At 48.7% G+C, this 15038-nt stretch overlaps 1 protein-coding gene across 1 annotated transcript in view; it reads left to right on the forward strand.

Moving 5' to 3' along the window:
* Positions 1–15038, forward strand: part of Nova2 (NOVA alternative splicing regulator 2) — a 30703-nt gene that overhangs the window by 11793 nt on the left and 3872 nt on the right. The window contains exons 2-3 of the mRNA XM_031385505.1: positions 3276–3419; positions 10618–10784. Of these exons, the coding sequence (XP_031241365.1) occupies positions 3276–3419; positions 10618–10784 (311 nt within the window). The remainder of the gene's footprint in view (positions 1–3275; positions 3420–10617; positions 10785–15038) is intronic.

Raw genomic sequence — 15038 nt, forward strand, 5'->3', positions numbered from 1 at the left:
CAGCCAAGGCTACACAGAGAAACCCTGTCTCGAAAAACAAAAAACAAAAAACAACAACAACAAAAAAAACAAAACAGAAGAAAAAAAGAAAAGCCCTTACGCAGGATGGCCCAACACCCTTTCTTTTCCCACTTGTCCCAAGCCTAATGTGCGCTGTCACATGGTGTAAGGGACACAGGTGCGCTCTATGCTGCTGGGGTCCATATTGGCCCTATGTGACAAATTGGAGGATAGATGAAGAGTGTGGAGGAGGGGTTTTTTTTCAGTCTTTGGCATTCCAGAGGGTTTGAGGATAGGTGGAGCTACCGAAATGACTGGATAGAGAAGAAATGCCAGGCAGAGAGCATCCGCAGGGGTCCTGACATTGGAGGGGACTGAGAGTATCTGAAGAAATAAAAGGGACGGACAGTGAATCTCGTGCCCATGGGCAATTAGGAAGTGACTCTGAGTAGTAGGTCCACATCACAAAAGGCCTTCCACCAAGAAGCTTGCAGAACTTCCATCCTGGGAACACCTGGGGCCAACAGTTTGTTTAGAAGTGAAGTTAGAGATCTGCCTTAAGGATGCATTAGCTAGGTGGTTTACGCATGACTGCATTACCGAGGACATTGGTCTATAAGAAAGAATGCCCAGGAGTCAGCCATTGGTAAAGATGCTTGCTGTCAAGCCTGATGACCTGAGTTCACACATCTTGTTGGAGTAAAGCCCAGCCCAGTCAGTGAGTTCCAAACCAATAAGAGATCCTGTCTTGAAAGCCAACGGCATCCCATCTTGTCCTCTGGCCTGCACACAAGTACAAACATGCCTGCATACATGGATGCATCATCCCCCAACCGAGCACACAGAGAAAATCTCCAATCCAGCCCTCGCTGGTTTTGCCTGTTATGGCTCCCTAAGTCCACTGTCCCCCCGCCCCCACCTTGTGCAGAGGCTCCTGCTTGTAACGCCCACCTCCTTCACCTTTGCCCTACAATCTGCTCCTGTCACAGGCATCAGGGGGGATAGTCTTGTTTTGTCTTGTTTTTGAGATTGGGTCTCACATAGAGCAGGTTAGCCTCATATGTGTAGCTGAACATAACCCTGAACTCCCGCCTCTGTCTCCCAAGTGCTGGAATTACAGATGTGCACCATCATACTTGATTTATATGGCATCGAGGATAGAACACAGGGCTTCATGAATTCTGGGCAAACACTCGGTTGTATCCCCAGCCGAGAAGCATATTCTTTAAAACAAAAACAAAAACAAAAGCAAAAACAAAAACAAAACAAGCCACTTAAAAATAATCTTACAAAGGCAGGCATGGTGGTACACACTTTAATCCCAGCCCTTAGGAAACAGATGCAGATGTCTATGAGCCTGGTCTATATAGTGAGTTCTAGGACAGCCAGAGCTACATAATAGAGAGACCCTGTCTCAAAACAAATGTAGTGCTTTAGCTTATTTTTGTTTTCTGTATGTGTATTCATGTGCACACACATGTGCCATGGCATACTTTTACAGGTCAGAGGACAGCTGACAGGAGTCAGTTCTCTCCTTCCACAATGTGTGTCCTGGGTATTGAACTGAAGTCACGTCAGGCTGGGCCACAGACTCTTTTCGCCACTGAGCCATCTTGCTGGCTCCAGAGAAACATTTCCAAATATTAAATTAGCTCACACCCCATTGATCCCCTGATCCCACTTGGAGTAAGAGTCAAGAGCATCACTGTGGCCCACAAGCCTCACCAGTCCGCCATCACCACCACCTTCTCTCCCTCTTCCCTCCCCTTCACTAACACACACTCAGTCTCCTTGACTTTTTCAACAGCTCACATACCATCCTACTCAGGGACCTTCACTCCTGCCATGTGGCTCGACTCCTCCTCCATACCTCAATGACAGTAGCCCAGGATATGACCTCCAGAGCAAGGCTGAGGCCACATTTCCGCTCTGTACTCTACCAGCTCAGTGACTCTGAGATGATTCCTTAACCTTATTTCTTCATCTGTAGAATGGGTTTCTTTGCAAGAACAGTGTGAAAATTAAAATAACCGATGTCTGTAAAGAACTTCTGGTGGAATCGAGTGTTTATCAGGTGCTGCAGATGAATGGTGAATAAATATACCTACTCAGAGCTGGACCTGATGTCCAGAGAGAGGCCTGCCACCTCACATGCTCTGAAGGATGAGGCAAGAGATTTCCCAAGTTTAATGCTTGCTTAGGGTACAGAGTGAGTTGAAAGCCAGCCTTGGGCAACTTGATGAGATCCTGTCCTTAAATTTAGAAAAGGACCTGGGTGTAAGTCAGTAAGTGGTAGAGCCCCTGCCTAGAATCTCCCAGTGAGGGGCTGGGGTGTAGTTTACTGATAAAGTATTTGTAAGAAAGCCTTGGTTCAATAGCCAGTACCCTAAAACAGTAAACAAAGGTGTTGGCCTTTCCCCGGCCTTCTCATCTGGCCTTGCACGCCCCTGCCCCTCCCCATTCCTTTTCCTGCTTCTTTTTGCTCTCATACTATTCTGCTTCCTCCCATCTTGCATGAACTATAGCATGGCTCCTTCTAGAAGAATGCCATTGTCTGAGCTCTAACTTAGATTCCTCAAATTCTCATGGCCTTAATTGCGCACAAAATGAAGAGACGCTTTTGCTGTTTCTTTCATGGCTGTTTCCCCCACACTAATGCCAAGGGTGTACACAGGCCAGACAGGTGCTCAGTGATTGATTGTTGAATGAATGAATGAATGAATGAATGAACCAACCAATCCTGGGGATTTGGCTTAGCTGACAGAGTGCTTGCCTAGCAGGCATGAAATCCTGGGTTCCATCCCCAACACCACATTAAAAACAACATCAAAAGAAGCATGGTAGGGTGATGGAGACAGTTAGATCTGGAATTCAATGCCATCCTCAGCTATATAATTTGAAGCTAGCCTGGGCTATGTGAGAGCCTGCCTCTGGTAGATAGGTAGGTAGGTAGGTAGGTAGGTAGATAGATAGATAGATGGGTAGATAGAAAGAATAAATGTAGGTCAGGCATGGTGTTGTACAGCTCTAGTCCCAAACACCAGGGATACCAGGGCAGATGGCTGTCTGTGTTCTTGAGACCAGCTTGGTCTATAGAGTGTGTTCCAGACCTGCAGGTGACTTTGTTGCAAAAGGGAAAAGAAAAAGAAGTGAATGAATGAAGATGGTCTTATGCTATCTTTCTAACTGCTGTTGCCATCGTTACTACAGTTACATGCCTTCCTAAAGCGGGACCCCTCCCTCGCTCACTTCCTCCCACCCTATATGCCCTGCAGAGGAAGGCGAGTACTTCCTGAAGGTGCTCATCCCCAGCTACGCAGCCGGCTCCATCATCGGCAAAGGTGGCCAGACCATCGTGCAGCTCCAGAAGGAGACGGGAGCCACCATCAAGCTGTCTAAGTCCAAAGACTTCTACCCAGGTAAGCCGCAGACTGGCCAGGTGCCTGAGCCGGACTTCTCTCTTTTTCCGTCCCTCGTTCCTGAGCCCTGGGTGTGAGGAAGGATTGCGTTAGGGACAGAGTGATGGAGGAGGGCTACTTTCTCTCCCCTGGAGCCTGAGAGACCCTGCTACCCAAGGGGCCTGGCCTGAGCAGATGGGGGTGGGGGCAGGGCCAGACAATGAGCTGCTGCATATTCATGGAATCATTTGCATTATGCCAGGCAGTTGTGTCCCTTCCCACACACCTGCCGCCTCCGGACAGTCAGTTGAAGGAGCCAGGGTGGGGAGGATGGCAGGTGTTGTGGCTGGGTGAGGGCAGCCCTCTGAATTACTCACACTCCTTTGTCCACTTGGATTTATTAATCTAACTTGCATCCAATATACTCTCCTCTGAGTTATTTTGGAAAAGAGGCATCTTAAAATATTTTTCTTTCTTGCACTTTTTTTTCCCCTTTGAGGTAGCTGAGGGTGATCTTGAACTCATCATCCTGCCTCCGCCTCCCAAATGCTGGGATTACAGATGCGTGCCCCATACCTGCTTTGTTTTCTTGGGGCATTTTGAAAGAGAGATAATCTCACCCTGTAGCCCACTCTGGCCTGTAGCTTCCAGTTCTTCCCCTGCCTCTCAGTGCTGGGCTCACCGCACCCTGCCTGATGCTTCTCACACAGCTGTTTCTGCCCAGCCCATCTTTGTGCCCTTCTGCCTCTCAGCTCTTGTCTCTAGGGATTTGTCTGCTTATCTGCATCTCCTGTCCTCTGAGGCTCTCATTCAGTCCATCTGTCTGTCCTTCTGTCTGCCATCCCTTTCTGTCCTCCCAACTCCCTCTGCTTCCCACTACCACCCCTGCCTCAGAACTTCATTTGACCCAATTTAACAGCGACCCTGGGGTCAGGGAGGGGGCCAAGCCAGGTGTCTGCTCCCCTCTTTGGCTTCTGCCTCTGTTCACTTGTCTCTGCCTCCCTTTAGGTATCTCTCTTGAAAAAGTCTCAGCTTCCCACGGCTGTTCTTACTCAACTCAGCCCAACCCATTCTCTGCCTCCTCCTAGACTCCATCTTGTTCCTTTTTCTTTTTCTTTTTCTTTTTTTTTTTTTTTTTTTTTTTTTTTTTTTTTTTTTTTTTTTTTTTTTTTTTTTTTTTTTTGGCGACAAAGTCTTATGAAGCACAGGCTAACCTCATATGTACCATATAGCCAAGGATGACCTTGAACTCCTCCTGCTTCTCCTGCTTCCACATCCAACATGTCAGCCTTACAGGCTTTGGCTGCTACTGTGTGTAATTTATGCAGAGCTTCTTGTATGCTAGGCACTCACTCTACCACTGAGCTACATCCTCAGCCCCCAACCACACGTGTTTAAACAACTCTCTGCTCTCTCTAAGAGCCTTTCAAGTCTCTCATTCCCGAGAACAAAGCCTGAGCTTTGGCCTCTAGGAATCCCAGCAAGGCACCATAACTGTGTCCAGCACACGGTCCACCACTGGTGCTAGAGCATCCTTAATTCAGAATTGCGTCCTGCACACAGTCCACACTGCTTCTAGAGCATCCTTAATCCTCTTGGATTTTTAAAAAAAATTTTAGGTCAGATACTAGAGATGTAGCACAGGGTTTGGATCTCTCTCTCTCTCTCTCTCTCTCTCTCTCTCTCTCTCTCTCTCTCTCCCTCTCTCTTCTTCTCTTTCTTTCCCTGCCCCCTCCTCTCTTTTGGTCCTCTCATTCCCTTCTTCCCTCTCTCTCCTCAGTCCCCCCTTCCTTTCTCTTCCCTTCCTCCCTCCCCTCCTCACTCTTGTAGTCCTCTCTCCTCCCTTTGTCTCTATCCTCTCCTTGCCTCCTTGTCCATCCTCCCATTTTCTTCCCCATCTTCCCTTCCCTTCTCTTTCCTCCCCCTCCCTCCCTCATCCCTCCCTTTCATCCTATTCCTTCTCTCTCTTTCTCCCCCTCTTCTACTTTTCCCTCCCTCCCTTTCCCTCTCTTCTCTTCCCTTTTCCCTCTCCACACCCTGTCTCCTCCCTCTTCCCTCTCCCCTGCCCTCCCTGCCCTCCTCCCTTCCCTTTTCTCTGTCCTCCTCCCTCCCCTCCCCACCTCTCATCTCACTAAGCTGCTTTGACCAAGAGTTTAGAGAAAAATCTAGTAACCCGGGTGCCCCCACCTCCTTTTCTCAGCCATCCTGCCCCAGTTTCCTCTTTCCCATTCTAGCCCACACCATGTGGGTGAGACCTCTCTGCCCAGGACATCTGTCTGAGGACACTTAGCTCCCTGCCTCTGAATCACATTCTGTGCTATGAGATGGTGGCATTCCCTCCTCCCAGCTCAGTGCCTCACCCAGGGCCAGGCTACTGGGACACCCACAGTCCTTAATGCTCTTACACTATCACATACCGTTTCCACGAGCAAACCCATGTGAGCCACTTCTCTGTGCATCTCACAGCCAGACAACCAGCTCCTGACATGGACCATGCAGGACTTAGAGAGCCTGGCTCCTCTGTCAGGGACACAGGGTGTGGCTTCTCCTAACACCACCCTACTTCCATCCCTAGGACCCCAGATCGCACAACTGTTATGGCTGCATGTCTGTGAGGGTGTATTTCCTTGGGCCCCTAATTGGTAACCTTTCATTCAGTCACCACATTCATTTTCTGTGTCCCCAGTTGGACAGACAAATGTGGACATAGCAATAAGAGAAGTCCAGTTTGTTCTCATTGATCTCAAGCTAGAGAGAGAGACCCAGAGTCACTGATGATGACCCAGAATGCCCAGGGCTAGAACAGGAAGGTCAGGGAAAGATGGGAGCTAAGACAAAGTATTTGACCCAGACTAGGAAGGACAGAGCTGCCCAGAGGGGAAGCCTACAGCGGTGACTTCACAGAGGGACTCTAAAGAGCCACACAACAAAAGCTGGGAGGTAAGGCTGACATGTTGAAAACAGAAGAGAAAGGACAGCAGAGAAATAAAGTGACAGTGTCAGGCCTTGACCAGGCATCATGGTGTGGGCTGGTGCCCCCAATGACTCAGAAGGCTTGACTTGGAGGATTGCAGGTTGAAGACCTGCCCTGGTAACTTAGCAAGACCCTGTATTAAAGGAGAGGGAGGCATGGCTTAGAGCCAGAGTATTGATTTGCCTAGCCTAGAATCCCCCAGTGAGAAACTAGAGGTTTGGGTCAGTGGTAGAGCTCCTGCCTAGAATCTCCCAGTGTATGGCTCAGTGGTAAAGTGCAAGGGCTCAGTCCTCAATAACAGAAACCAAAGAACCAGTGTTGGGCTGTATAGATGCACTTCATAAGCTTGCCTGTTTCACGAAGCTAAGTCCTCTAACCCCAAAGAGAAAGAGTCAGAACGTGCAAAAAAAAAAAAAAGTGCCTTATCTTGGTAATGAAGCCCAAAAGTTCAGGCTCAATCCTTCCAGATCATTCATGATTAAGTGAAGAATTGAAAGGCAGTAAGTACTCAAAGCCTCAAAGACTCCTGACCACTTCCCTTCATAAAGCTAAAACAACACCAGAGCTGGGGCACGTGTAAAAAGCTCTGGGCCTAATTCCCACAAGGCAAAGCGCAAAAAATTGCATATGGCAATTTTTATCATTGTTATTGATTTATAACATAGCTGCACCAAAGTGCGAAATCTTAAGCATCTACTTAATGACTCTATTCATATTCTTTCTTAACTTTCAAAGCAAAACCTCAAAGCTGGAGAGGTGGCTGAGTGACCAAGAGCACTGGCTAAACCAGGTTCAGTTCCCAGCACCCCACATGGTGGCTCACAACCATCTCTAAACTCCAGTCCCATGGGATCCAACAGCCTCTTCTGGCCTCCACGAGCACCACAGGAACATACATATTACAGGCAAACACTCGCACACTTAACATGAAAATAAAGAAATCTTAAAAAGCAAAGCTGCAAGGCTGAGCTGTTAAAACCACTTGCTGCTCTTGCCAAAGACTTGAATTCTATTCCCAGCACCCACATCAGAGAACTCCCAGACACCCACCTGTAACTCCAGTTCCAGGGCATATGGCATTCTCTTCTGGTAGACACACATGCACACAGACACGCAAAAACAAATCTAAGCCAAACAAAGTTTTTTAAAAAAAAAAAAAATAAAACAAATAAAACATAAAAGCAAAGGTTTTGCTGTGCATGTCCCCCATGTTGTTCATTCACATGTGTACACGTACACACACACACTCAAACACCCACACACACAGGGCTAATATCTCAATCTCAAGTTTAACACCGAATGGATTGAGATTGAGAGCACAGAACCTACACTAGGGATGGTGGTATCTATGTGTCATCTCAATATTTGACAAGCTGGGGCAGGGAGATAGCAGGTTCAAGACCAATCTAGGCTACCTAGTAAGACATTGCTTCAAAGCAAAAACAAAACACAAAAATGGCAGAAACTTGCAAATAAGGGTACCAGAGTTTGAATCCTAGAACCCATGGTAAGCCGGGCACAGTGGGGTATGTAATCCTAACTCTTCTGTGACTACATGGAAGACAGATAGAGGAGAATCTCCAAATGTTTGTGGGAGAGTCAGTTAGTCTGTCCTACTATATAGCGGAGAAGGCGGCACCCTACCTCAAATGAAGTGAAGGGGGACCAACAAGTGAGGTTGTCCCCTGAACCACACACACACACACACACACACACAGTCTCTGATGAATCTATACTACTGGTGATCTGGGACAAGGCCAGAGTTCTCCGTGTCCTTAGCTGGACATCAAGGCAGCTGAGCCATGGCCTACCTCCTGTGTCAGTGAACAGTGGACAAACTGAAACCAAGTCCTCAGAACAGTGCCTGGCATTGAGCATTATATAACCCCCGGCTGTTAATACGGGACACTTCTTCAGGATTTAACAGGGTCCCCTTATCAAGCTCCCGTGGACCCCCAGGGAAGGAACTACATGGGGTGGGTACACACAGACTTCCTGAGTTAGAAGGAAGCCCTACAGAAATGGTGACCCTGGCCACTTCTCCCATGCTATCCCCAGGGTTTCCCTTCCCCCCCACCCCCATACCCACCCTCATTCCCAGCCCGATCCACACCCTTTCCTATTTACACCCAGACAGAGGCAGCCTACAGCTGACTCACCCTTGGCCCAGACCAAGCTATTGTTCTTGGGTGGAGTAGGGCATAAAAGTGAGGACCACGTTGCCAAGGGCAAGGGCAGGGGCTGTCAGCATCACGGTTGGCCAACAGACAGGGACACCCCAGACCCATGACAGCGCTGAAGGGCCAGGCTAAGAGATAACAAGGAACAGGTCATGGACACCCGGCACATCGCTCTGAAGTGCTCCACAGACAGAGACACTCAGCACCAAGTGTCCCAGACACACAGGCACAGGACTTGGCACACATTCAAAAACCTTTTTCAGACCCAGGGAGCTGACCGTACAAGCTGAGTCCCTCCTGGGGACAGAGACACTCACACATCACATTCAGGAGGCCCAGGCACACCAAGGCTCCCATATTCATCTGACACAGGTCAGATGCAGTTGAGGGTTCTTTGTCTCTAAAGTGTATACGCTTGGAAATGTGCACATGCCATGTGCACATGCCATCTGAACAGCCACATGCAGACATTTATGTCTGTCTGTGTCCTCATTGAGCCAGTAAAAGGCTGGCGACTGAGTCCTGTGTGTATATGTGTATGTGTGTATTTATACACGCTCACATTTTCACACCACATGCCGATCACCCAGGCAACCTGGGAACACCTAGAGGGGTGTGCTGCCCTTTTGTCTTGCTCCCACAGATGCAAACCCACACGGCCAGTGGACAGGGTTCAGTCGCTGCACAGCCTCTGTTGCTAATAATGGCTTCCCACTTTAGCCACTGTGTTATATTATCCGCTTTGGTGTGTGTGTTGCTGGGGATTGAATCCAGGAACTTATACAAACTAGGCAAGTACCTGACTGAGTTATATCCATAACCACTATTGGAGATTCTGGGCAAGTGCTGGTGTTAGGAGTCTATTTCTAAGCCACACCCCCAGCCCCTCACTGGAGGATGCTAGGCAGGGGCTCTACCACTGAGCCACGCCCCAGCCCATCACTGGGTATTCTAGACAGGGTTTCTAGCGATGAGCCAAGTCCCCCAGCACCTCATTGCAGAATTCTAGGCAAGGGCTCTACCACTGAGCCACGCCCCTAGACCTACCCTCGCTGGGAATGTAAGTAGGGGCTAAACCATAAACCAGGACACAGTGTGTTTCTATTGCAATCTCTTCTGGGCTTTCTCTTAGACACAGACCCAGAATGATCATCTCTCCAGCCCTGCCCAAGTACACAGAGATACTCTCACAGCTCCCCGCAGGCAGCCTCCCGGGTACACACACAGTTGGCGATATCACCCATAATCGTTTCCCTCCAGTGCATATATTTCAGCACCACACAGCTACACTTATCCCCTTCCCCAATTCACACATACAGAGAATGCCAGGTCAGACCTGCCGCCAGTACCTGGAAGATCTCCAGAAAGGGCAGCTGGCAACCCCACCTTCTATTTCTAGTCTCTTGGTCCCTATTTTTTAAGAGTTGCCTTTGACCTAGCCTGCTCTGCTTTTCCCCTAGCCACACCCCTACCCTCCCCCACACCCAGCCCTCCATCTGGTGGGTCTAGGCTTGCACTCTGGCCTCTCTTCTGCCTCCCCCATCCCCCCACCTTTCCCCATCCTCTCCAAAAGCCCAGAGGCCAGGCGCTGTAGGCTTTCAGTGGTTGCCATAGCAACCGAGCCTCATCCCTCATCCCCCTGGGGGTGGGCTGAGGACCCGGCCAGCCAGACCGATAAGGGGGTTCCAGTTACTGTGGCAACCGTTTCGGGCCTAAGCTCTCTGCTTCTGGAAGGGGGGGTGAGCAGCGAGTGAATGGTTACCAGAGCAACCAGGGGGAGCCCATAAGAACTGGGAAGAGGCAGCTGAGCCCTACCTCCCGTGCCCGGGGCTGCTGTGGGCACTTAAGCATCATTCTTCCATTCCCCCGGGTTGTTCTAGGGGAGGGAGATAAAGTACAGATTATAAAACAGGGATTCCATTCATTCTCTGAGCTAGCTACCCAGCATGGACCAGTCGCCCACATCAGCTGGCCCAGACCTTGGCCTTTCCATTCCATGAAATGGAGCCAGTCTGTCAGGAATGTCTCCATTGCTGTCTGATGTGTGCCCTCTGTCCCTTAACAGGAACTACAGAACGGGTATGCCTAGTACAGGGCACGGCAGAGGCCTTGAATGCTGTCCACAGCTTCATTGCAGAAAAGGTCCGAGAAATCCCTCAAGCGATGACCAAGCCTGAGGTGGTCAACATCCTTCAACCCCAAACCACGATGAACCCCGACAGAGCCAAGCAGGTCAGCTGGGAACTGACAGTGGGGTTTCTGTAAAGCTGGTGAGGTGCCTGTACAGTGGGTTCTGTTAGAGATGTGATTCTTTCGGCAAATGCCTGCAAATGGTTGAATATTCGAAAATCAGCTTTAATAGTCTAGAAAGGACTCCACGCTGCCGGTAGTGGGGCTGGATCCAGAGGAACTGGAGAGCAAGGCTGGCACCCTCCCATCCATCCATCTTTCGGGAGATGCCCTACCTCCTTTCCTTTTCACCCTTGTCTCTCAAAGCAACCTGCCTCCTACTTCCTGTGCTCGCCGGAAGTGACTTCAGTGACAGCCCAACCCCTCCAGAATTTTAGAAGCAGACTTTTTATCTCCCTCCTCCCTAATACCCATTATGGGGATAGAGATAAGTGTTTTGCTTAGAGAAAGAGAGGCCGGTCCCTATCCTACCCAACCCTGTCTAGAAAGGATGGAGAAGCGAAGGCTGCCTCTCGGTTGCCTTAGTTACCAGGAAGCAGTGGTATAAGGGGGCGTGGCAGAGAGCGGACCAATGGCTTCCCGAGCCTCTCCGGTTGCCATGACAATGTTGCGCCTGGGACAGGTGGGCTCTTAGGGAAAGTCCCTGGATTTGGCGGTCTTGGGTTTTTTTGTTTGGTTTGGTTTGGTTTTTTGTTTTGTTTTGTTTTTGAGGTCCTGATCCACTGGGGGTTGCGGGGAGAAAGGAACGCAAGGGTGGTTACAAGCTCTTCCGGTTCCCTATTCACTCCCAAATACGTGAGCTCTGGACACAAAGGAGAAAAGTCCTGCGCCGGCTAGCAGGGCGCCTGAGAGCTCCTTAAAGCCACGCTAGAAAGCAAAGGCTTGTACTAAGAAGCTGAGATTCTTCAGCCCTGGTATTAAGGAGACCATAAAGCTGAATTCTCCCAAACTCTTGGGGACACGATGAGTGGAGAGCCCTGGAGAACGCGTTTCTTGCAACTGCTCCCACCAAAAAAAAAAATTACAGCTTGACTTGGTACGCGCGGCTGCTGTCCTTGGTGCTGACGAGGCTGCGCTCCTAGAGCCCAGCCAGGTCTCTCCAAAATGCCTTCCCACCCAGGAGGCGTGGATTTCACGCAGGCTAGAGAGACTGTACTTGGCCCCTTCCCTCCGCTTTGGTGGCGCCACAAGGGAGTGAGGGCTCATAGAATGTGGACGTTGCATGGGAAATGGGGTCAGTACCATTTAGGCCTTACACTCACACAAGACAGTCAGAAGGCTCCGAGCCAGGATCTATTATTCTTTATCTTATCATTCTAAGGCTTCAAAAGAGTGAGAGAGTATGTGGCTGGAGGCCTTGGCTGTGGAGTCACATTGGAGTTGAATCTTCTGTTCTTTCTTCCTACCTTTTGGCCTTGAGCAGTGACAAGATTGTGATTGCTCCTTGCCTGGTTTTTCTCAGGAGTAAAATGTGATTTATTATGGTATAGATTCGTGGATGATGGTTAGTTCAGTAGTGCTTGCAAAAAGCATTTAGCTTGGATGCCTAGTGCGTAGACAGTTCTAACAACATGCACTGGGCATGATGGCATATTGTAATCCAGCACAGGGTGGTGGAGGCAGGAGGATGAACATTTCAGGCTATCCTGGACTACATAGCAAGACTCTTCTTTCCCTTTAAAAGACAATGTCAGCTGTTCTGGATTTTGGTTTTGAGACAGGGTCCATACTATAGCCAAAACTGACCTTGAAGTCACAGTGATCCACCTGCCTCGGGTTTCTGTGTGCTGGGATTAAAGGTATGAGCTATCATACGTGGCTTTCTTTCCCCTTTTTTCTTTGGCGCGCACATGTGAGTATGCGCATGCGTGCATCTGAGTATGTGTGTACGCTTGTGTATACGAATGAGGGTTTGCATGTGTACAGGTGCACAACCCGTGTGCGGAGGTGGGGTCTTTTGCTGGATTGGCCATCTGACTAGCCAGCTTGCCCTGAGGTTGCCCAGTCTCTGCCTCTTCAGTGCTGTGATTAATGACAGCTCCCACACCTGTCTGGCTTTTGCCATGATGCTACAGATTCAGCCTCTGTCCTTGGTACTTTAATTAACTGAGTCATTTCACAAACCTTTTTTTTTTCCTTTCTTTGGACCCAGGGAATTTTTTGGAAATTAAGGTTGGCCTCGGATTCGTGAGGTAGCCAGTGCTACCACTACCCATCTCCTGAGTCCTGAGATTACAGATCTGCAGCCCCATATCTTGTCTGTGAGGTGCTGGAAATCTAGCCCAGAGCTTTGTGCATGCTAAGCACAAAATTAACCCATTGATATACTGCCTCACACAGGCTATAGAGAGTTTTCTCCCATTGTGGGGTATGGGAGGACTAGAGGACAACTAAACTAGAGGGAATTGGTTTTCCTCCCGACCAAGGGTTTCAAGGATGACATCAATCTTAAAGCAGCAAGTGCCTTGACCCACTGAGACGCCTCATTGGCTCCTATTACAGGACTTGTCTTAAAAAAAGAAAAAAAGATTTATTTTTACTTTATGTATGTGAATACACTGTCGCTGTCTTCAGACACCCCAGAAGAGGTCATCAGATCCTAGATGGTTGTGAGCCACCGTGTGGTTGCTGGGATTGGAACTCAGGACCTCTGGGAGAGCAGTCAGTGCTCTTAACCTCTGAACCATCTCTCCAGCCCCTACAGGACTTAAGTCTGCCACCCACTTTTCTTCTTTGGGCTTGCTGTGTTAGGCATATTTGCCTCAGTTTCTTTCTTTCTTTTTTTTTTTCTTAAGGTACAGCATCAACATCCAACCAGGATCTATACATCCAAATGTATAGATTCAGGCAGGGAATAAAAGGCCTTCAGGGCAGTAACTCTCTGAAGGACCAGTATTTTAACATGGACAGAACAGCCCTTGATTGGCCCCATCCAATCTTTCTCCTAGGGAGCACACACTGTTTCCACGTCTTGCAGACATCTCAAAAGAAGCCATAACTCTCTGGAAGCTGTTGGCTTTCGAAGGTGGATCCTGTTTTTAGTTTATTATTTTATTTTATTCTATTTTCTTTGACACACAGTTTCTCTGTGTAGCCCAGGCTGACCTGGAATCCTCCATGTAGTTCCAGGTGGCCTCAAACCCAGGGTAATCCTCCTGTCTTAGCTTTGAAAGTCCTAGGTTACAGGCATGAGCCACTATGGTAGCTGCCATACAAAAACTTTTTAGAAAATCCCTGGCAAGTGCTGGCTGCCACTGCCTGGCTGTCTGTCCTTGATAGTTCTGTTTTGGAATTTTCCATGAGCTTGTAAATCCCCAAGGCAGATAATGGAGTTCCTCTGGCCTCGCAACTGCCTCCAGAGATGTGCTCTGTGACTCCAAGATTTTGGAGTACATCTGTAATCCCATCCATCACCTGGAAGGCCGAAACAGGAGGATCTCAAGTAGTAAGGCCCCTGACTCGGAAATAAAAAATAAAACAAATCGATTCTTCTCTGAGCATAGACTGTTATTTTGAGATCTGGCTTCTCTCCTTTTTAAATCCTTTTTCACATTTATTTACTTGTGTATGCATGCATATACCATGGCCAAAGATGGAGGTCAGGGAGCGATTTAAGGTATTGGTTTTCTCCCTACCACGTGGGCTCTGGGGATCTAACTTGGGCTTGGGTTTTCAGGTCTCATCGGCCCAGGTTTGCCTCTTCTAGCACTACATTCTAGCACTGCAGATCTCCCAGGTACAGATTCTATAGTGGTACAACTCAGGGCCTGTGTGTGTGTGCGGGCGCGTGCGCACGCGCGCGTGTTGCTATTGTTCTTGTGTCTGTTTTTTGTCTTGAGGTAGAGTCTCATTCTGTATCTCAAGCTAGCCTGTAATTTACTACATAGCCCAGGCTGGCCAGGAACTCTCAGCTATCCTCCTGCCTCAGCTCCCTGATTGCTTGGATTACAGGTATGGGGTATTACTATGCCTGGCTTCCTTTTCTTTATAGTGAAAATGTTCAAAATCTTTTCTTGTAGTCTCTTGGGATGTGAGGCATGGTTAGTTGTATAATCTATGTAAGATTTAGCCAGTTCGAGTCAGGAAGACAGATCAGCTAAAGACTTGCTGCCAAGTCTAAGCTCCTGAATTGGATGCCCAGGAGGAGAGACCCGACTCTTTCCAGCAGCCCCCGATCACTGCCCTTGCACTGGGACCCACAGTAAATGAAAAATCTTATAACAAGTTCAGATGTTTTAAAATGTTTATCAGTTTCACTGTGATTTGCTTGGGATCCTATTTCTGGGAGAAAAAAAA

The sequence above is a fragment of the Mastomys coucha genome, unplaced genomic scaffold, assembly GCF_008632895.1.
Source record: "Mastomys coucha isolate ucsf_1 unplaced genomic scaffold, UCSF_Mcou_1 pScaffold21, whole genome shotgun sequence".
NCBI lineage: Eukaryota > Metazoa > Chordata > Mammalia > Rodentia > Muridae > Mastomys > Mastomys coucha.